The 24092-nt window shown below is 39.3% G+C and overlaps 1 protein-coding gene across 1 annotated transcript in view; it reads left to right on the plus strand.

Moving 5' to 3' along the window:
• LOC149024663 (Nucleotidylyl transferase superfamily protein) overlaps nt 1-24092 on the plus strand; it is a 46121-nt gene that overhangs the window by 1026 nt on the left and 21003 nt on the right. The window contains exons 3-9 of the mRNA XM_089144887.1: nt 29-127; nt 346-430; nt 2018-2087; nt 11962-12022; nt 12105-12158; nt 14475-14631; nt 14776-14872. Coding sequence (XP_089001013.1) covers nt 29-127; nt 346-430; nt 2018-2087; nt 11962-12022; nt 12105-12158; nt 14475-14631; nt 14776-14872 — 623 coding nt within the window. The remainder of the gene's footprint in view (nt 1-28; nt 128-345; nt 431-2017; nt 2088-11961; nt 12023-12104; nt 12159-14474; nt 14632-14775; nt 14873-24092) is intronic.

Consider the following 24092-nt stretch of genomic DNA (forward strand, 5'->3'; position numbering starts at 1 on the left):
ATCCAAAAAAAATCAAAACCAAAAACAGGCACTTGGGTGGTTGATGTCTGTCCCTGGTGCGTCTAACACAATCCTTGAAACCGTTGTCCCCTATTCCAGGATGTCCATGACTCAGTTGCTCGGCAAGGTATTCCCCTCACCGTGTTACCCACTTGCTGAATTACCATTTCATGTGGTTTTTAATTTGATTTCGTATATGGTCTAATTCGATCGTCGGTTTATCAGATTCTGACCTTAGAATAGTTCTGCACCCAGATTCTCAAATTCTTTTTGCTTTCTAAATTTCGTGATGATTAATTGCGGCAATGAAATTCTGTGTTTCCCTGAATTGGAAGTTGTTTGCAGATTCCTGGCCAGTTCACGAGCCAAGAAACTGTTGAGGAAATGGCATTGTTGGCTTATAATCGTGCGCTGAAGCTCTCTAGACCAGGTTCACTTATTTCTTACTTGAAGGAATTCATTTTTTAGAATGGTTGTAATGTTTCTCAGTTAAACGATGATGTGTTCCGCATTGACATATATTTTCATTTCTCGGGTATTTCCACAAAACGTATTCTGGTTTAAATTGTTGCTCAATAATCCTTTCATTTAATCAATCCATCAATTATGATAAAGGAGTTGGTCGTTAGTGCTTTTCCCAATATTCAAACCTCCATTTGTCAGTAACAACACAATCACAATCTAATAGTTCTTTATGCAAACCCTGAGTTTATTCATTGCTTACTATTCTACAACAATAACAAGAAGCCTTGTCCCAACTAAATGGGGTCGGCTATATGGATTATTGCCTTCTAATCAGCTTTGTTTAAACCATACTAGATACAAAGGCCTAAGTTATGCATATCCTTTCTCACCACTTCCCTTAAGGCTATCTTAAGTTTGCCCCTAGTTCTTCTAATTCTTTCAATTTGGATTAAAATACTTCTCCATACAGGGGGCATTTTACGGCCTCCATTGCACGTGGCCGTCCCACCGCAAACAATTTTCTCGTAGCTTATCATTTATCGGAGCTACTTCCGAACCAGTTCTAATATGATCCTTCCTTATCTTATCCTTCATAGTTTTGCCACTCATCCATTTTAATATCCTTATTTTTGCTACATTGAGTCTATCTATATGATGCTTCTTAACAGTCCAACACTCTGCACCATGCCTCCAAAATAACAGTTGAACACTGTGCTAGCTTTATTTGCAATGCTCTGTTATTTAGGAGGTAAGAGACATAATCGATTCTATGTTCCTTTATTTGTATCATAGTACAATTAAATGGAGTAATGAGGCTATCACTAGGTGTATGGAGTAGTGGAGCTATCTCTCTTTGTCTGTTCAACATTATTTAATGGAATGTCACCTGCTGTATTGTTAATGCTTGGTATCACAGTACGGTTAGATGGAGTAATAGGGCTATCACTATGGTGTATGGAGTAGTGGAGCTATCTCTTTGTCTGTTCAGCATTGTCAAATGGAATGTCACTTGCTGTATTATTAATGCTTGGTCATTCCATGTGTTTCTTGCTTGTATTCTTGTAATGTGTGATATCCTGACAAGCATCATGTTTCATTGAAGCTTTGGGCAAAATCTTTTCTATGATATGCACGCGATTAGAAATTCATTATAATATGCTAACTTGACTTCATGCTTGGATGGAATTATAAGTGTTGGGTGCTAGATACTGGTCCAAAAGCTGGAAAAATCTTCTCCACTGAAATAGTAGAGAAACGTCAGAGAACTTCAAAGTATTCTTGCTATGCATAATAGAAGGGCTTTAGGTAGATAACGTGAAATATTAATAGACAATTTAAGATTTTCTTTTAGAACTTGAATAATTAAACGACTACATTGTGTTGGCTGGAGCTTGAAAAATCGTTATTGTGTTTTGTCTTGACTAATATTAAGCACATACCTATGTCTGGACTCTGGATATCCTACTGTGTGCTTGATAGCATGTTTATGCTTTCTCAAATTATGTTTGACGTTTGAAATTCTAATATGACCTCCATTTATCCTTTTTAATAGGCCATCCGGTTGTTGGTGTGGGTTTCACTGGATCTTTGGCTACCTCGCATCCAAAACTTGGAGATCATAGGTACCTTTATTATTGCTGCCTTTTTCTAATCCTCCTTTGACTGGCATAAATTTTGGTACTTCTCTAATTTAAATCTATTTCGGCCCAATTTTGAATTATTTTGAGTTTGGGGTTATTTTGGGAATTAAACATGTAGGGTTGTGAGGGATCAATTTTTTTATTTAAACCTTGTATGAAATTCGTTTTTGGAATGAAAGAATTTGAAAAAAAAGAGCTCACGTTGCTTTTTCTCTCTCTGTCTCTCTCTTAGCGGAACCAACATTTCCCCCTCTCTCCAGGTAATCTCTCTCTCCTCCTTTCACCCTTGTTTCCCACTAGAAAAATTCCCCTTGCTCTCCTCTACAAAGATCTACTCTTTTTTTTTTTAGTATTTTTTTCTCAAAAAAGACCTAGTTTCTTTCTTGAAAATCTTCTTCTGTTTCCCCAAACCCCACGGTTCTATTTTTCTTGCAGAAATTTTTTTTTTGTTTTTTTTTCTTCCCTCTTTCCCTTATATGGAAGTCTAGTTGTCTTTTGTTAGTCTCCCTTCCCTTCTCTTTGTTTCTTTTCTTTCTCTCCCTCTCTTTTATCACCTACTCTCTTTCCTAGGATATGCCTTTACTTCAAAATTTTTTTTTCTCCTTTCCTAGGATTCACCACTACTCCAAAATATTTTTTTCTTTCTCTTATTTCTATTCCTAGATGTTTTCTAACCCCTGTTTTACAGCCAGGATCAGTAGGTAACATTATCTCTCCCAAAATATTTCTCATTTATTCTTTGGCAGTAGTTTTATTTAAAACAAAAACTTCCCAAGACTCCCTTTACATTGTTAATTGTTGAATTCCTTGTTAGAAATTTGATATTGATTAAGACAATTCTATTTTTCTTTAAGTTTCTTAATACCTGTGCATTCAATTTAGTGTTATGGTGCCAAGATCCCCATCCCCTTTTTTTCCTATTGACTCTTGTTTAGTTTTGCTTACCAAGAAACTTATTGTGTTTATTTATCTACTTTAGCTGTCTTATATGCATGATTAATCAGATTTCAAGTGCTGCAAATTTATTTCTTTACTATCTGTCAAGAATAGGTGTTTAATTCTAAGAGTCTAGTAGCCCACTTTGTAGGTCCCCTAGTTTCTAGGGTTTCTCCTACATCAATTCTGGTATTAGAGCCTGGTTTAAAGTGTCAGTACTGCTGGACTTTTAGGTTTTGAGTTGTTAGAATTGCTAGTTTTTAGTTTAGGTGTCTTTAGGTCAGACTGTATATGGTAGTAACCCGAAGTGGAAACGAATATTCCAATATGACTGGTTCATCAAGAGCCCAATTGACCCCTGACCAATTGACTCAGCTGCTCCAACAAAATGGAGAGATCTTAAAGGCCACTCAAACAACTCAAGAGGAGTTAAATAACCAAAGGGCAGCATAGGCAACCCAAGCCACCACCATTCAGGCCATAGAATGTAATGTTCGGACCCTTGCAACACGACTTACAGCCATAGAGGGACAACAAGAGCAGCATGGACATAATACTCAAGCCAATGGACCTAGGAATGAAAACTACCAAGTGGACCTCAAGAACTTTGACCACCGCCTCGAGGATCTTGATAGAACTGGGGATAATTTCCAAGGTAATGGAAGAGGTAGAGGTAGAGGTCGTGGAGCTTGTGGACATCTTGGTCCTATGCATCATGCAACCTATGAGCATAACAATGCTCTTGACACCCATGATAGAGGGTTCGATATTAGGAGGATAGTCAAGGTAGAGGCCCCATCTTATGATGGCCAAATAGATGCGAAAGTTTTGCTAGATTGGATTAGACAAATGGACAGGTACTTTGATTTTTATAATATGTCGGAAGAGGTTCGCTTTAGGTTTGCTAAGATTAAGCTTACCGGGGCTGCCCAAGATTTTTGGACAGAATTAGAGTACCAAGAGAACAATCTAGGACTTGAGCCAATGACCATTTGGGTTGAGATGCAAAAAAGGCTTAAAAGGGAGTTCTTAACTATCACCTATAGGCTGAACTTGTTGAATGAAATGAACACCCTAAAGCAAGGGAAATTAACTGTGACTGAGTACATGGCCAAATTCAATGAACTTAAGATTAGAAGCCGTACTCGTGAGGATGTTGAGCAGACACTTTCTAGATTTATTACTGGACTTAACTCCAATATCCGGTCACGACTTGCACCCCACTTAGTGCGAGATGTCCCTCAAGCCTTTAGGATTGCTCTAGAACTTGAGACGTCCATGACGACTTTCCTCAAAAGAAGAGCTTTCAGCCCAGAGAATCTAGTATCTGTAGGTCTACCCTTAACACTACCAATTTCCAAAGACCCCTTGTTAATCCACAACACCCAATTGATAACAAGGATAAAGGCATTTTGGGAATTCCCCCCATGAAAGCTGGCCAGCTCCAGTGTTTCAAATTCCAAGGATTTGGACATGTTGCTAGGGAATGCCCCAACAAAAACCTTTATGTTGGAGGGCAAGACCATGTGGATTTAGATCAGGATGACAATCAGGAGCTTGAGTATGAAGACCATAGACCAGATGATGACATATCTGATGAGGATCTTGATATGGTATATGGGTCTAAGCTTGGAGTTATGTGTTGTATGGTATCACAACCCAAAGATACTGATGATTGGCGACGGACTAATATTTTTATTACCTACACTTGCCATCAAGGTAAGAACTGCCGAGTCGCCATAGATAGTGGTAGCTGCATGAATGTAGTTGCTCAAAGTGCTATATCCAGAATGGGGTTCAAACCAAAGGCTCACCCCAAACCATATAAGGTTGCTTGGGTCGATCAGTCTACTATCCCTATAACCCTTAGATGTTTAGTTCCCCTACATTTTGCTGGTTATGAGGACAGAGTGTGGTGTGATATCCTAGAGATGGATGTTGCTCACATCATTCTAGGGAGACCATGGTTATATGATAGGGATGTCACTACCTATGGGAAATCTAACATCTGTATCTTTGAATATAAAGGGAAAAAGATCCGATTGACCCCTAGCGCCCCAAAAGAGTTTAAGGTTGTGGAGCATAAAGGCAATACCATTAAACAAACTCGCTCTAAAACACTTGGCATACTAAATTAGCAAGAATTTGAAGTTGAGTGTAAAGAGTCAGGAGTTGTTTATGCTCTAGTTGCCTTGCAAAGTAACCCAAATACACATCACACATCAGACAAATTTGTTAATGTTCCAAGAAAAGTGCAACCCTTATTAGAGGAGTTTCGGCAATCGTTTCCCGAGGACCTACTAGATGAATTACCACCTATGCGTGTTGTCCAACACGTAATTGATTTAGTCCCGGGGTCCTCATTGCCAAACTTGCCCCATTATCGCATGAATCCCAAAGAACATGCTGAGTTGAAGTAGCAAGTTAATGAATTGCTTCAAAAGGGATTCATTAGAGAGAGTCTTAGCCCTTGTGCAGTACCTGCCCTACTCACGCCAAAGAAGGATGGTACTTGGCGTGTGTGTGTAGATAGCCGAGCCATTAATAGGATCACCATTAAGTATATGTTTCCCATACCTAGGCTTGATGACATGCTAGTTATAATGGCTGGTTCATTAATCTTTTCCAAGATTGATCTTAAGAGCGGGTACCACTAGATTAGGGTTAGACCTGGGGATGAATGGAAGACGGCCTTTAAGACAAAGGATGGCCTCTTTGAATGGTTAGTTATGCCTTTTGGCTTAACTAACGCACCTAGCACGTTTATGAGAATAATGAATTAGGTGCTACAACCATTCAATGGCAAATTTTTAGTGTTTTACTTTGATGACATCCTCATCTATAGTAAAATCCCGTCTTCCCACTTAGATCACTTGCGTCAAGTTTCCAAGTGCTTCAACGAGAAAATTTGTATGCCAATCTCAAGAAGTGCACATTCATGAGTGATCAAGTCATTTTCTTAGGATTTATTGTGTCAGCCCAGGGAGTATCTATTGATCCTGAGAAAGTGAGAGCCATTGTTGAGTGGCCAAAGCCGACTAACATCCATGAGGTGCGAAGCTTCCATGGCTTAGCCACCTTTTATAGGAGGTTTATCTACCGGTTTAGTACCATTATGTCTCTAATAACAGATTGCATGAGAAAGGAGTTTCAATGGACTAAAAGTGTTGAGAAGGCTTTTAAAGAGATTAAGAAGTTGATGACTAAGGCTCCAGTCCTGCGCCTTCCAGACTTCTCTAAAGTCTTCGAAGTTAATTGTGATGCATTTGGCATTGGGATAGGTGGTGTCCTTAGTTAAGAAGGACATTCTGTTGCATACTTTAGTGAGAAGCTTAACGAAGCCAAGCAACGCTATTCCACTTATGACAAAGAGTTCTATGCGGTTGTCCAAGCCTTGCGCTATTGGCGCCATTATCTTTCACCGCAAGAATTTGTGTTATATTCTGATCACTAGGCCCTAAAATACTTGAGTGCCCAAAAGAAGCTAAATCAAAGGCATGCCAAGAGGGTTAAATTTCTACAAGAGTACACCTTTGTACTCAAACATTGACCTAGTGTTTAAAATACTGCTGCTGATGCATTAAGCCGGGTTAATATATACCTCCGCCACACAAATGCTACAAGTCGGGCTAATGTGCTACTTCAAACAATGAGTGTTGAGGTTATAGGATTTGAGCGAATCAAGGGCCAATACCCCACTTGCCCTGATTTTAGTGAGGTATTCACTTCCCTTAGTGGAGATCCTCCTATTAGCTGCTTAGATTACCTTCTGAGAGATGGTTTCCTTTTTAAAGGAACCAAATTATGCATTCCCAGGACCTCACTTCGAGATTTCCTGATCTGGGAATTGCATGCTGGGGGAGTTGCTGGTCACTTTGGTCGAGATAAGACGATTAGCCTAGTAGAGGACTGATTTTACTGGCCAGGACTCAAAAGAGATGTTGCTAGGGTAGTGAGTCAATGTAAGACATGTCAGATTGTTAAGCAACATAAACAGAACACAGGGTTGTATACTCCCTTGCCTGTACCACATGCTCCATGGCAAGACCTTAGTATGGACTTTGTGCTTGGCCTTCCTAGGACTTTGAGAGGTCATGATTCCGTATTTGTAGTAGTAGACCGTTTCTCAAAGATGGCTCATTTCATTCCCTGTTTTAAGACTTGTGATGCATCAATTGTGGCTAAACTCTTCTTCCATGAGGTCGTCAAGTATCATGGGTTGCCTAATACCATAGTGTCCGATAGGGATGTTAAGTTCACTAGTCACTTTTGGCGGACTTTATGGAGAATGATGGGAACCAAACTCCGTTTCTCTTCTGCATTTCACCCCCAAATCGATGGTCAAACCGAGGTTGTTAATAGAAGTCTAGGGAACTTGTTGCGTTGCCTTATAGGAGAGTACCTTACCAGTTGGGATCGGGTCCTTACCCAAGCCGAGTTTGCCTATAATAGCTCTAAGAACCGAACCACTGGTCTGTCACCTTTTGAGGTTTGTCTAGGATACCAGCCCAAGGCTCCTATAGACCTTATTCCAGCTGTGTCTAGCTCTAGGACTTCCCCATCAGCCGAGTCTTTTGCGCAGCACATATCTGATTTACATGCAAGTATAAGACAACAAATAGCACTGAGTAATGATTGATATAAGTCCAAAGCTGATGTGCATCGACGACTGCAAGAATTTCAAGAAGGAGATATGATGATGGTTAGGATCAGACTGCAGCGTTTCACTAAAGGTAAAGCGAGCAAGCTACATGCTCGTAGTGTAGGACCATTCGAGATTCTAAAGAAAATAGGAGCTAATGCGTATGTTCTTAATCTGTCAACTAACATGGGGATTAACAATATTTTTAATATGGAGGACCTTGTCCCTTTCCATGGCACTCCTACTACTGCATCTTTCTATCCAGATGACCTTGACACCCTTCCCTTTGTTTTGATGACCCTGTTGGTAAGACCCCTTCACTCCCTTACTACTTCAGTACCACCTATGCCTAAATTTCACAACAGAGTTGAGACAGTTGAAGAGATCCTTGATGAGAGGGTTACAACTACAAAAGAGGGAGGTTACAGAGAATTCCTAGTTAGGTGGCGGGGACATCCTGAGATCGACAACACTTGGATCACGATGGCGGAGCTACAACGACTTCACCCAGACATCCTACAATACTACCAGAGCCTTTATTCACTGGAGGTGAATTCTTCAAAGTCGAGGAGAGTTGATGAGGACATCAATGAGCAGTTTTGAGTTTACCGGCGATGCCGACGTAGAGATCATCCCACGACAGTATCTATGTGGATCGATGATGAGTTCGGAGGTTATCAGATTGCTAGGATCCTATGGTTTGATGAGAAACACTGCTCATAGGCATTTTGTCATGTTATTTTCCTTAATCTTAGTGGGTTGGGTAGTTGTTTACTATTTGAAATATTTTAATTTCATGTTTGAGTCTTTATGGGCTGGGCCTAGAGTCTATTTTGGCCCAATTTTGAATTATTTTGAGTTTGGGTTATATTTACAACTTAAGTTAGGGTTATTTTGGGAATTAAACATGTAGGGTTGTGAGGGATCAATTTTTTTATTTAAACCTTGTATGAAATTCGTTTTTGGAATGAAAGAATTTGAAAAAAGAGAGCTGATGTTGCTTTTTCTCTCTCTGTCTCTCTCCTGGCGGAACCAACATTTCCCCCTCTCTCCAGGTAATCTTTCTCTCCTCCTTTCACCCTTGTTTCCCACTAGAAAAATTCCCCTTGCTCTCCTCTACAAAGATCTACTCTTTTTTTTTTTGAGTACTTTTTTCTCAAAAAAGACCTAGTTTCTTTCTTGAAAATCTTCTTCTTCTTCCCCAAACTCCACGGTTCTATTTTTCTTGCAGAAAAAAAAAAATTTGTTTTTTTTTTCTTCCCTCTTTCCCTTATACGGCAGTCTAGTTGTCTTTTGTTAGTCTCCCTTCCTTTCTCTTTGTTTCTTTTCTTTCTCTCCCTCTCTCTTATCACTTACTCTCTATCCTAGGATACGCCTTTACTTCAAAATATTTTTTTTCTCCTTTCCTAGGATTCACCACTACTCCAAAATATTTTTTTCTTTCTCTTATTTCTGTTTCTAGATGTTTTCTAACCCCTGTTTTGCAGCCAAGATCAACATGTAACATTATCTCCCAAAATATTTCTCATTTATTCTTTGGCAGTAGTTTTATTTAAAACAAAAACTTCCCAAGACTCCCTTTACATTGTTAATTGTTGAATTCCTTGTTAGAAATTTGATATTGATTAGGACAGCTCTATTTTTCTTTAAGTTTCTTAATACCTGTGCATTCAATTTAGTGTTATGGTGCCAAGATCCCCATCCCCTTGTTTCCCTATTGATTCTTGTTTAGTTGTGCTTACCAGTAAGACTTATTGTGTTTATTTATCTACTTTAGCTGTCTTACATGCATGATTAATCAGATTTCAAGTGCTGCAAATTTATTTATTTACTATCTGTCAAGAATAGGTGTTTAATTCTAAGAGTCTAGTAGCCCACTTTGTAGGTCCTCTAGTTTCTAGGGTTTCTCCTATATCAATGTGACTATGCATCACTTTTTTTTTTTTTTTTTTTTTTGGGGGGGGGGGGTGCAAAGGGACTTATCTTTTAACTTATCCTAAGTCAACTCTAAGTAGCCATTCATTTGTTTAAGGGGACCTACAACAACAACAAAACTAACTGAAGGTAAGTGCAAAAGAAGAAATGTAGAAATAAGATGTGAGAATTGTTAGACTAGAAATTGGAAGTAAGTGGAGAGATGCTAGCACTGAAAGTCAGGGAAAACTTTGCTAGATGGGGTCGGTAACATGGATCCTGGTTCTCCAATAGGCTCTATTAGAGGTCATAGTTGTCACAAGACCTAAACTAGCTATCTGAGTTCCACTGATATTGGACTCATATGGATATATCATGTGACATGATTAGGATATGAATTCCACTGTATGATCCTATTTTTAAGTCCGAATAATCATTGAATTGCTCGAACAGAAGAATGCAAATCACACTCTGAAGGGACATAGTTAATGAATTTCAACATTTTATGGTTGAGAAACTAAAAAGAATGGTTGATATATAATCATCCAAAACAAGAGCTTTGTTCTACCTGGGCAAAGTCTACATGGGACCTTGGCGTCTAAGAGCTTTGTTCAACCTTGGTACCTTGGTCGTTTGCAAGCACCTAGGTGGCACCTTGGCATTTATGAGTATGCGTTGCTTGCCTAATTGGTGTTGACCTGGTAATTTGACCCTTTCAACTCCTTGATTCACCTAGGCCCCTCTACTTTGAAATTCCTGCATGGTGTTTTAGTGAGTTTCAACCATTTGAGGTCATCCTAAAGTGATCAGTGTACCTCCATATCCCACTTTCCAGCACCTTTCCCCAACTGCACCTCCCACACCCCCCACCCCCCCCCCCCAAAAAAAAAAAAAAAAAAAAAAAAAAAAAAAGAAAAAGAAAAAGAGAGAAAAAGAAAAGAAAAGGAAACTCACCGAATTGGCTTACTCTCTTCACATACGGGAGTTTGATATAGGATGTTCAGCTACATAAGAATCATAATTGTTATTTCTAGTTTTTCTGGATTACTGGATGACCAGCTACTATTTCACCAGTTAGTTAGCTTGACAAAGCCTCACCAAATGTACACTGAGGGTCCCCACAGATTAGAGGTTGGTATGCTATGCTTTCCACTTTTTATTCTTTCTTCCAAGCTTTGTCAACACTTAATTTTTGTTTACTTTCTTTTGTTCTCTTCCATTTCGTCAACCAATGATCATTGCTATATCCGAAACAAACTGTATCTTTTGCCAATTGGATACAAGAAAGTGAAGATTTCCCTCCTCAAACATCCTGATAGATGAAGATGTTTCACCTTTAAGGGGGCAAAGGACAGTTTACAAGGGTAAATGCTGGCTGAGGATCACTTAGAATGCATTAGAGTTGATGGAAGCATTTTAAAAGCGCTGTATAATTTGGCTCTATCTGACTTATTATTTGACATGACTAGGGTATACCATGTGACATGACATGATTAGGGTATACCATGTGACGTGAATAATTATAAGATTAATATGAGTTGCTCTTATTTTTTCAGTCTGAATTTTTAATCTTGTACAAGTGACGTGTAATTGATTGTTATGCTTTAAATTATAGCATGGTATCTCATAGATAGATAAAGTTATGAACACTTGATAACGGCTTGCTCTTCCTTGACCCTTTTGAGCAAATGACTATCATTTGGTCTTATTTTCTGTGAAAACTTAAGGAGTACTATGTACTTTAGTTTAAAGGTGCAGCTAGTGCATAATCCTCTCGCAAATGTGCAGTCTGGGGAGGATCAGAATGTATGCAGCCATACACCTGCTTTCCATAGGTTGTTTTGAGACTCATACCTGTGATTACTTGGTCACAATGGGGTGGCATTTACTGTTGCACCATGGATTGCCCTTTTGAAGTATACTTCTTTATACTGCATTTGGTTAAAGAATAACCCACAAATACAGTAAATTAATTTAAGTTGTTTCTTTATTTTATTTTATTTTTTTATCTCAAAAGAATTATTTTTGTAGAAATGATCCCAAACATAAACAGATGTATCTACCATTGCAACTACAGTCAACAGACATGTCTCCTGCTGCTTGCCTTCATTTGCAAAAACCACATGTTATTCATTTCCTTTTCGCAAACTGATGAACACCATTATATGGATTTAAGTATCACACATACTATTGGTGTTGGATTCAAGTGGCTGTGCTGGTTATTCTTGGGACCAGAGTTGAGCTTGATTTCCTATTGTTATGTGCATTCGCATTTTCTTTGGTTGTGTTTTGGCTCCCTTAATTCATTTGTTAAATGAACTTTATCATATATGACACTACTTTTTGTTGGGTCGCGTCATATAGGTTTTACCTATCAACAAGAACATGTGATCGGCATTGGGTTTCTAAAGTTAACTTGTTAAAGGTAGACTGCTGCTGTCTGGATTCTTTGATTTTAAGTTGCACTTTGGGTATTGAGATTTAGATGCTCATCTTTCAATAATTAGGGTTTGCGAACCCGTGAGCAAGAAGACAAGGTTTCAAGTCATCTTTTAATCAAGGTGAGCACACAATACTTGAACCAGATGTTGCTTCTATTTCTTTCAAAAATCTTAGAAGACAGAGCCAAATTATAAAGTGCTTTTAAAATGCTTCCTTCAATTCTAATGTATTCTAGGTGATCTCAGCCAGTAATTCACCCTTATAAACTGTCCTTTACCTTCTTGAAAGTGAAAAACATCTTCATCTACTAGGTGGATTTGAGGAGGGAAAATTTCACTTGCTTGTATCTAATTGGCAAAAGATAACAATTTGTTTGGGATATAAGAATGATCATTGGTTGACAAAATGGTGGAGAACCCCCCCCCCCCCCAAAAAAAAAAAAAAAAAAAAAAAAGAAAGAAAGAAAAAAAAGAAAAGGAAACAAAAATTAAGTGTTTACAAAGCTTGGAAGAAAAGAAGAAAAAGTGAAAAGAATAGCATACCAACTTCTAATTTGTGGGGCCCCTTGGTGTACATTTGGTGGAACCTTGGCTAGCTAATTGGCAAAGTAATAGTTGGGAATCTAGTCACCCACAAAACTAGAAACAACAATTATGATGCTTTTGTGGCTGAACACCGAGTAAACCAATTTGGGTCCACAAACAAGTGGGTTTGATGTTTCAACTAGGTCTCTCTCACTCTGGGTGAGCTGCTTTTTTTTTTTTTTTTGTTTTTTTGTTTTTTTTTGTTTGTTTGGGGGGTGGGGGTGTTTGGAGGGTAGGGGGAACGAAAGTGGGATACAGAGGAACTCTAATCACTTTAGGATGAACTTAGATAATTGAAATTAATTAAACACCTTTACAAGGTGTAAAGTAGAAGGACTTAGGTGATTAAGGCGTTAAAGGGGTTAAATTACCAAGTTGATGCCAATTAGGCAAGCAAGGCGTATTCGTGGATGCCAAGATGCCACCTAGGTGCTTGGAGGGGACCAAGGTGCCTACGTCGAATAAAGCTCTTGGATGCCAAGGTCCCACGTAGATGTTGCCTAGGTTGACCAAAGCTCGTGTTTTTGAATATCAATCATTATTTTTTAGTTTTCTTAACCATAAATATCTAAATTCATTAACTAATGTCCCTTCAGAATTTGATTTGCATTCTTTTGTCTGAGAAATTCAATATTATGGCATTAATTTGTGTATTAGAAGGTTGTTTGTATGATAATGATTCTTTGTAAATGGGGTTGGCTTACATCAGCTTTATTTGAGATCATACTAGATGCAAGGTCTAAGCTATTTATATCCATTCTCACTTCTTCTCCTAAGGTTATCTTAGGTCTGCCCCTAGTTCTTTTAATATCTTCGATCTGGATTAAATCACTTCTCCATACGGGGCATTTAAAGGCCTCTATTGAACGTGGCCATGCCACCTCAATTGATTTTCTTATAGCTTATCATTTATCTGAACAACTCCTAGACCATCTCTAATATGATGGTTTCTTACATTTTCCATCCTAGTTTTGCCACTCGTCCATCTTATCATTCTCATTTGCTACACTAAGTTTATCTATATGATGCTTCTTAACAACCCAACACTCAGCACCATTCAACATATCTATTCATACAATGGTTTAATAGAATTTTCCTTTGTGCATTAAAGGATATGTTGATCACACAAGACCTCGGAAGCACCTCTCCACTTCATCCACGCGGTTTTACTTCTTTGGGAAACATCATCCTTTATGTCAAATTTATTTATTTATTTATTATTATTTTTTTCTATGATAGAGACAAGTTACCTAACAGAATTGCTTTGTGGAATCTCCTCATCATGTTCACCATTTCATCATCTGTCTGGTCACGACCAAAGTTACACACTAGATATTCCGTCTTCATTCTACTTGGATAAAAGCCTTTTGATTCCAAAGCTGCTTTCCATGTTTAACCTGGTAGGAATCCCTACTTGTGTTTTATCTACCACAACATTATCATCAGCCAAAGCAGACATCAAGGAACCTCATCTTGAATGTCTTTGGCTGAATTATCCATTATAAATGCAAATAATATGGGCTTAAAACTGATCTTTGGGGGTAGCCTAAGTGTATCAGGAATTCACCACCTTGTCCCCCAACAATTCATACACTTGTCGTTGTGCCATCATACATATTCTTAAATATGTCCGCGTATTTACTTGCAACACTTTTTAGTGCTTCTTTAACTTCCCGAAATATTCATAGCACAACGTAATTTAGACTTGATCCTTCCGTGTTGAATGTACTATGGGGAATTTATTCTTTGTACTGTTACTATTGCTGAAAAAAGCATGCTTGATTCAATTGTTGTTACCCTATTTTTCTCCTGGCAGTCTATATTTTTATCATCTCATTTTCACTCGTACAGGCTCTTGCAGATGCATGCAAAGTTTCAGCACCATTTGTTTCAGAATTGAATGATTCGGAAGTTCCTGATGAATCTGAGAAACTTTTCGATGAAGATCAAGAACTACAACAACTTTTAGATGGACAGATATGCATGAGAGTTTATCCATTTTCATGTGGTAAAGTCATGCCCTTTATTGGGATTAAAAGTTAAATGCATATGGAGATTCATGGTTTATCTATTATTATTTTTAGCCTGAGCCTGTTTAGTTCAGCTGGGCCCGATTGTTGTGTCTCTTATTTATTTCTTAAATGACTTGCAGAGACAAATGGTTCAAGTTCTGAGAGAAAGATAATCCTCTCTGGCTCATTTAATCCGTTGCATGATGGACACCTCAACCTATTGGATGTTGCGACAAGGTAAAAGGATCTCAATATACCCCCCCCCCCCACAACAAAAAAAAAAAAGGAAAATTGGACAAGCTTATTAAGGTATTCTGGTCAGTCTAGCAACTAGATTCTTGATTTAAATTAAGATTAAGACCATGGTTTCAACCTTGAGATTTTGGTTAGTTTCAACCAAAATCTCGTACACAATTAGACATACCATTTTGGTTGCCAAATGGCCATATTTCGGCCTGAACCTTGGAAGGACTCCTAACTAAACATCTTTAGACATATCTGAACCTCTCTTACATAACATATTCTGCATCTAATTTAGTACTAGAAAATACAACATTTGATAAAACCAATGGAAATGCATTTTAAGAATGAAGAATGATTTGCTATTTAAAACAAGTCTCCAAGTAGTGTTTTCCTCAAACCCTGCGGTTAGGGAATTAGGGGCTGTTTAGGGTTGTTGGGGCTTATAGGGAAGATAGACTAGGTTTGACTGGCCAGGGTTTATGGACGTTTAATAAAATACAAACCTGAACCTGAATGTTTTTGGTTTCAGCTCTAGAGTTTTTGGAGAAGGTGTAGGGCTGTTGCTTAGGGTCGAGTCGGGGGTGATGGAATGAAAACTATACAATGGGAATGGGATTTGGTAGAGGGGATTGGGAGGTCTTAGAACATTAGGGTTGGGGAAGAAGAGAGGCTGCTGCAAGAGAGAGAAGGGGAAATTTTAGGGCTGCAATGGGGTTAGGAGATGGGGAAGGGAGGGATGACACTCACTTGTCGTAGGAGGTTGGAGTATGGAGGCTTTCTGTAGCAGAACTCACACAAGGCTGCTGCTGGGTTTCTCCCCGTTAGAAATCCTAGGCAACTCAATTGAACTCTCTCCTTCTGCTGGAACTCCTTGGCAATATTATTATTCCTCCAAAACTGATTTGGTGACAAGACTAGGATGTATTTATAGCCTTTATTGGAATACTCCTAATAGGACTCAACTTTGGAAGCAAAACAAAAAAGGACTCTTATTTTAAGAAGGAATCCTATTTAAAATAAGACTCCAACTTAACTACTCCTAGACTGACCCAAACAACAAAATATTTGGTTTAGACAAGGAACAAATTTTGGTTGAAATGGAAATTTCGACCTTGCAAAAGGCCGAAATTTCCATGTTTCGGTCGAAATTTCAACCAAAACTGGACATTTTTTCTCAAACTCTTTGAACCTCAATTTCGGGCCTCATATTCACTCAAATTGATTTGGATTCTTGCATACTATCTATTTCAAGCATAATAAACACCATAGAACTACTAGTTTACTAAAAAAAACACTGAAAATGTAACGTCCAACTTTCCGAGTATATAGTACATAAGAGAAGAAGCGAGAATGTTACTAATTACAAGTCTATTCTATTCAATGTATCCCTCTTCCGTCTGCACCCCATACAAATGACAATACAAGTCCCATGATGTTCGCCCCATATAGTTTTGGATGTAATCAACAACTGCATCTCTGTACGTGGCCTCATCCACATGCATAAGATTTCCTGACGGTGGGAAGTTGTGAATCTCCAAACAAGGAACTAGTGGTGGTGGGCCTTGTGGCTGTGGAATAGAGTGGAAGATCTGCTCAACAAATGAAAGAGCACCCTGGCTGTCAGGAGGAGGATAAGTTCCATACTGATTAAGGTCCCAGTGGCTGATTCCGATAGGTGACAATGGGAGGGACACCATAAGCTCCATAGGCTACTCCATAACCATAAGGCTCCACTAGTGGCTGACTGGCCTGACCTTGAATCTGATATAGCCAGGAGGGACACCATATGGTCCATAACCATAAGTTGACCCAGTAGAACCAATACTCTGCACAATAGTATCATATGAGGACTCTGCAGGCCTATGCCATCCGGATCCTCTGGAGGTGGAGGAATCTCTAGAATCATCAATGCTCATTGATCTCATAGATCCCCATCAATCTCTTGGCATCAACTGGATGGTAGGACCCATATGATGGCGTGTCCTCTGTGCTATAGCCATGCTGTCTCCCCTTCCCCTTCCTCGAATATGTAGAGGAAACATTTTGGCCTCGAGATGCAGTTCCAGTATGGTCTGAATCCTGTGTCGCGTGGGTGAATTGACTCTCGCCCGTGAATCTCGATGGTCGTCCTCCCCACCCTTGACTCTCACGTACTGATGATGGTCATGGTGGTGGTGGTGGTCTATCCCTAGGATCAGCTGAATCTTGATCACGAGGTCCAACACCCTCCTTATCCCCTCCATCATCACCGCCATCGTCATCATCACCACCATCGTCGTCATCGCTGGAGGCCTGAGTCACCTTATCCTCAGTGTCGGACCAGACATCAAATCCTCACTCTGGGTGGATGCACTAGGGTGTGGCACGAAGGGACGGGCGGGTGCTACATGTGCACTCCCATCCTGGGCCATGAAGTCCTCCACATCAGCCCCCATCTCCTTTGCAATCCGTCTGCTGGGACGACCTCCCTCCTCATCCAGTAATGGCTCTCCACTGTCCCTGATCTAGTCAACTACTGGGTTATCATCATCATCCATCTCAAATATGTCGGCCAACTCGATATTGTTACTCTCTTTGTCCATCCCCTATCTAATATGATCCTCTCTCAGTCTCATATTATGGTGATGTAGACAAGGTCCTCTAGACGCTTCACACCCAATCGGTTGCGCCTCTTCGAGTGAATGAGGTTGAAGGTGCTTCAGTTTTGCTCACAACCAGTGGCAGAACATGTCTGGGAGAGCACTTTGCTTGCAATCACACTCAAGTGGGGTGAGTCACGTCCAAATTGCAACCACCACTCAGCTGCAACAAACATAGACTCCAAGTCATTTTAATACTTAAATAACTAAATTAAAGATAGAATATAATAATTAAATATATAATGAAATAAATGAATGAACTTACCCTTAGGGCCCGATTCCCGTCCCGATACGGCCATAGAACGACCGAAGCTCCCAGTGGCATCCCTAAATGCCTTTATCTAATATATAAAGAGAAAAAACAATAACTAGTTACTACTTACTAGGTTAATGACTTAGTATAAAACTATGAATTGTGAATATCAAATGATTTAAATCACTATCTCACCTTTATAAGGATGACTGCTTGTTTAGATGGATTCGGTTCCAACTTCTCCACTATAGTTTGGACGACATCCATCAAATCTTGTCTCATCCCAAGATTGTCCTTGTAATGGTACTTGGGATTTAAATAGTATGCTGTGTAAGAAAAAAAATGTCATAAAAGGGAAAGTTAATGCTTAATAATGTGATAACATAATGGAAATTAAATTAAATACTAAACTTAACAACTCACCAGCCTTATGGAATGGATGCTGCAACATAGACGGCCATCTTAGTTCAATGATTTTGAGGACTCTCTTGTTGCCGTGTGGGTGGACCTGAGCAACTTGCTACTTCATCCTCTTTACTGCAATAAATATGTGTGGTAGAGTAGGTTTTCTCTGCTGATCTACCATCCTCAACACATGCACTACAACCTCAAGCATCTTCACCACTATCCTCACATTATGCCAGACTCGATGGTCAACTGTGCTCTCCTTCCTCCCACTGATGAAGATCCCTCCCAGTTAAACCACTCCTTTGATGCAAACATGCTCCTAAGGCTAGTCTTCCTACTCTCAAAGCTCTACAATGATATCCAATTAGTAGCAAATCTAGTTATGCCTGGCCTCATTAACTCACCTTGACACTTGTCCCTCATCATCCTTAATGCATAGGTGTGGTTATAGATGAAGGTGCTAACTTGTCGGGCTTTCTCCATGGTCTTCTTCACAAGCTTGACCTTTCCGATGTCCTTCAACATTAAGTCGATGCAGTGAACAGCACATAGAGTCCAAAAGAGCTTATATCTGTCCATCCATTAAGGCATCAATACAAAGTTATAAAGTGTACATGTAATGTAAATATATGTATTTAAAATAAAAATTAATACTATATGTTTAGATACCTGGAGTTCTCGTGCATCTTCAACCTACCTTTCTTGTAATTGAAGCCATTATCAGTCACAATTTGGACCACATTTTCCACTCCAGCCTCTTTAACCACTTGCTTTAATAATTTATAAATATATTTTGCATCCTTTTTATTACCGGATGCATCTACTAACTTGAGGAACACTGTCCTTCCATCACAATTCAACATGAAATTGATGATGGACTGTCTAGTGGGACCAGTCCAACCATCAACCATCACAATCACTCCATAATGAGCCCACATGGGCTTTAATCTCTTAATATACTCATTTAAGTCCTCTTTATGCTTAGGCAAATAGACATTATATATCTCATATGGAGTGGGGCCCTGTACACCACTCCCAGCCTTGCCTATCTCCTCAATCATATCTCTATAGTAGGGCCCCTGGGCTGTATGTGTTGGAATATTATGGTAATAAGCCCATTTGGAGAAAGCCATCCCCACTTTTTCCTTCACACTCCCCTATAAGTGATTCAATTTTCTCTGTTTATGCTCAGGCCTCGCAAATAGGGCCGGATCATTGCGAAGAATCTCAAGATCCGGATCTGTAGGATATGTTGACGAAGCTCGACCCCTTGTAGGGGCCCATGGGTTAGGAACCTCCTGCCTCACACTCTGAGTCCTCCTCATAGGGACTTGGGAGCCACCTGTGCCTCCCATACCTATTGGCTCTCTAGAGGACCCACAACCCAGACCCTCTGTTGCTCCCTACTCATCATCATCGCCCTCCTGATCTGATCGGCCTCTAGATCAGGGTTACATCCATACTCTCCTGGCTCATCCAGACCATAATCCTCGGGCTCTGGAAGGTCATCTAAGCATGCATCCTCGAACTCCTCCCTCTGTGTTCTTATATCTTTCCTCTTTTGCTTTCCCCCACTAATATATGAGGCAATTGCCCTTTTGACCTCTACGGGCACCTTTGGGCACCCTAATACATTTCCACCAGTTAAATGCATCTTCAGTCTAGTGGCCCCACCTCCTCCTATTTGTTTTTTACAATAATTACACTCGCTCTTCCTTTTAAGTTTTATCAGCTGTTAGTGGCCTCCCGTGTTGCCAAGCTATGTCTGACATCTTTGAAATAGAGTGCCTAATACAAGAAATACACACTAAGTTTCTTGAAAAGCTCCACAATATGCTCCAAAAATGACATACATGCTTCTAATAATAACCTCCTATTTTTAAATATAAATATATATAACTATATAAGTATTTTTTAATATATAAATAATTTAAAAATATATAAAATGCTCACTATCTTAAAAATATCCACAACATGCTCCAAAAATTGCATACATGCTTCCACTAATACTCTGCTATTTTTAAATTTAAAACAGAAATTAATTAGTTTTTTTTTAATTTTTTAATATTTTTTTAATAATTTAAATATATATTAAATACAGTAAAATTACATAATTAACAGAAAAAAAAATTAATTCAACACCATCACAGCAATATGGTGTCTCAACTCTCACATACATTAATTTGAAGCTTATAGTTTTATACATGTACTATACATATACATTTTTAGCAATATACATAATTTACTAAATAATTTTTAATAACAGAAAAATAAAAAAAATAGTAGGAAGAATAAAAAAATTAATTTTGACACTACAAATTCATAGATCAACACTCTAAAGTAAACATACATAAATTTGGAAGCAATCTAAGATGATTTAAGGCACAAACAAAACAAAAATTAAAAAATGAGGAAGTTGGTTACTCACCTTGCAAGATTTGAGAAAATGCACAAATGGAGGAGCAAATCTAGTGTTTGAATGAAATGGAGTTGTAGAAATTAGGTGAAAAGAGGGATGAAAGCAAGAGAAATAAATAAATAAAATAAAAAAAAATTCAAAAAGGGCTTGAAATCTTGGTGGCGATATGGGTTGAAAGCTTGAAAATGAGCTTGAAACAGTACATTTTATAAGCTACAATTGTATCATTTTGGCCCGATATGGTATCGGGCCGAAATATCGTGTCGTATCGACCGATATATCGGTCGATACAACACGATCCAGGACACTTATTGTGCTTGTACATGCATTTCGTTTCGGTTTCAGATTTTGTAGGCATTTCAAGTGATCATATCGCTTGAATTTTGTTCCAGGGGTTTAGATTACGCACAACTCTCCTCTTGCCAGATCTAGGAGATTTGGTGTAATGAGCAAGCCATTCTTGATCTGCTACCTGAACCCGTCAACCATGCGTGGGCTGCATGGCCTTAAGATTTAACCCCTTTTTTGATTGATATTTTGGATAGATGGGGGAATATGCAATTTACTGCCTTTAAAAATTCTTTCCTTTTGAAGTGGTTTTCTAATCTGGCTATCAAAAGTGACAAAAGGGCAGGGGAATATAACATGGAAAAATGTAATGCTAGCAGATCCTTGTACATGTGACTAAGTTCTAGTTTCGAAGTTCTTTCATTGAAATAATAAGAGCAAATTGCACTGGCACCCCAAAATGGAGGTTTTAAAACACTGACACCCCACTTTATGTTTGAAAAACACAGACACTCCAATTCATTAAAGTAATTAAACACATTAGTCCATTTTGTTAGTGAAACAGTTAACCCACTGTTTATTTTTCTTTAATTCCAAAAATGCCCTTACCAAAATTTGAGGAGAAAAAAAATCCAACAACAATGTCTTCATCAAATAACATTCATAGGCAGAAGAATTTATTTATTTATTTTTCTGTAAATGAGAATAAGATTTTTTGGAAGGGTATAATAGCCTTTGCGATAATATAACTGACATTCTAAGAAAATAGGACCTATGATTTGGCATTATCCAACGTTCTCCCTGAGGCGGAGGCGACTCCAGCAAACAGCGGCATCTTTGGGGTCGGGAGGCGGAGATCTGAAATGAACTGCGCCGAGATCTTTCTCCAGTCTCCAAGCCGTTCGGATCTGCGTTTTTTCAGATCTGTAGCATCTTAGATACATCAAGCGTCGTTGCTACAGCTGCTGCTGCTAGGCCTGCTCGTCTCTGCCGTCGGGAGCTCCTTGACTTCTGAATCTCAGACAAGCCAGGGTTCTGAGTAGAAGAAGAAGTTGAAGCCGGCATTTGTCTTCTAGGTTCTGTCCGGCGTTTCTGGAGGCGGAGAGATGCTGGCGGTCCTCCTCCATGCGTCTCTCCGCCTCCTTCCCCTTTCTCTTCCTCTCTTTCCTCTCTCACTCTTCTCCTTGTTTGGCCTTTCCGGAGGAGGAGCGACGCTGGCAGTAATCCGCTATGTCTTTCCGCCTTCTCCTCCTCCTCCCTCTTCTCTTGCTCTTCTCTTCCCTCACCCCCTCTCCACGTCTCCTCTCTGTCTCTGCTGATTTTTGGTCGACCTCTCTAATCTAAGCTCCGTGCTCTCCTCCCTTTTACCTGTTTTGCAAAGGTTAGGTCGAGCTTGATCTCAGATTTGAGATCAGCTCTCTTCCCTCTAATTCTTCTCCTCCCTTTGCTTCTCCTCCTCTCTCTGTTCTCTCCTGAGGTTGGATGAACATGTTCTTCCCTTTGAGTCTCCACTTCTCCTTTTGTTTCTGCAATTCAAACTCCCTCTCCATCTCCTCTCTTCTCTTCCTCTTTCTGCGATTAAAACTCCCTCTCCACCTCCTCTCTTCTCTTCCTCTGGCGACCTCTCTTCGTTCCGGGGAAAAAAAAACCTGGGTCCATTTCAGGTTCATTTGTGTTTGTTGAGGGTTCTAGTCTCTTTGGCTCCTTAGGCATTGGGGGAATTCCTGAGGGGTATCCTTGATGTTCTCTCCAAATCGAGTTCAATCTCAAATTCGAATTAATATCCGCTTTCTATTTCTTCTTCTTCTTCTATCTCCCTTTCTGTTTTAAGCTTGGATTAACTTCGTTGAGAGTTCTTTCCTCTTTGGCTTCTCCAGTGTTGGGGGCATGCTTGAGAGCCTTAGTTGTTGAGCTCTCCGTATCAAATTTGACCTCAATTTCAGATTCTGCTTCTCTCTTTGTTTCTCCTTCTCTTCCCTTCATTTGACGAGGGTTCCATTGTCGGCTTCTTTGGCTTTGGGGGAAAGCCATGTGAGCTATCGTTTTTGAACTCTCCATTTTGTTTTGAGTCTTATTAGCTCTCTTCGTTTTTTTTCTTCTCAATCTTGTGATACTACTTTCCCTTGCGTCCCTTGCCTCTATGGTGCTGCTGGGTTGGTCCTTGTGCTTTGTTACTAGGAAGGCTTCCCAAAGTTCCGATAGATCACTTGTGCTGGGCCCTTTGATCCACTTCCATGGTTGCTTCTAGTCTGGCTATGGATCACTTGTGCTGTGTAACAAGTTTGCTATTATTGTTGCCCTTAAATTGTTGCTTGGCTCATTGTCTCTTAGTTTGCTTCTTTGTTCGACCTTGGGCCTCTTATGCTTGTCTATGTAGTTTGATTTAATTGTTGCTCTTAGTTAGTTGCTAGGCTCAATGCCTCTTAGGTTGCTTGTTAGTTGAGGCATTTTTCTCGCTTTGTCTGAGCTTGTCGCTTGTGCTATTGTATTTTCTTCTCTTTGGTAATGAATTATTTAATCATCCAAAAAAAATAGGACCTATGTGTTTTTCAAATAGAAAGTGGTGTGTCAGTGCTTTAAAGCCTCCATTTTGGGGTGCCAGTGCAATTTGCTCTAATAATAATGATAGGATTAGGCTCCTAATAATACAGGACAGCAACTAAAGGAATTCTGTTTTAAATAGAACTCCTAACTAGACAAGGACTGGTAATTAACTTGACATAGACCAACTCAAATAACAAACAGAACATAGTTGGACTCCGTACGAAATTCTACTTGTAACTAGACCTAATTGGGCCTGATTAAGACTGCCAAAAATGACCAAAATGCCCCTGCTGTTGAAAATTATCCCATGCTGCTGCGCTGGGTGTAGGGTCTTTCAGTGACCCATCATATACTAATTTTTAATATCCTTCCTACCATATTAGGGTTCATTTATTTTAAAGTTAACACACTTTTGTCAACTTCGTAATCCTAATCCTAAAGCTCTATGGTCTGGTTGACTTGCTGATAAGACCCTTCTAATACCTTAGAAAATCAATACTAAAATGTAAGAAATTAACAAGATAGAGCTGGTTTTAATGGTGCCAGTCACCCCCACACCCAAAGGTGTTCCTTAGCCTATGGCTGCCCAAGAACTCCCATAAAATATTCGATAACCTCTCTAGTCTCCACTCACTTGACCCCCTATTTATAGACCCTCAACTA

The sequence above is a fragment of the Hakea prostrata genome, chromosome 2 (assembly GCF_041222555.1).
Source record: "Hakea prostrata isolate BN-2017 chromosome 2, UWA_Hpros_2, whole genome shotgun sequence".
Lineage (NCBI taxonomy): Eukaryota > Viridiplantae > Streptophyta > Magnoliopsida > Proteales > Proteaceae > Hakea > Hakea prostrata.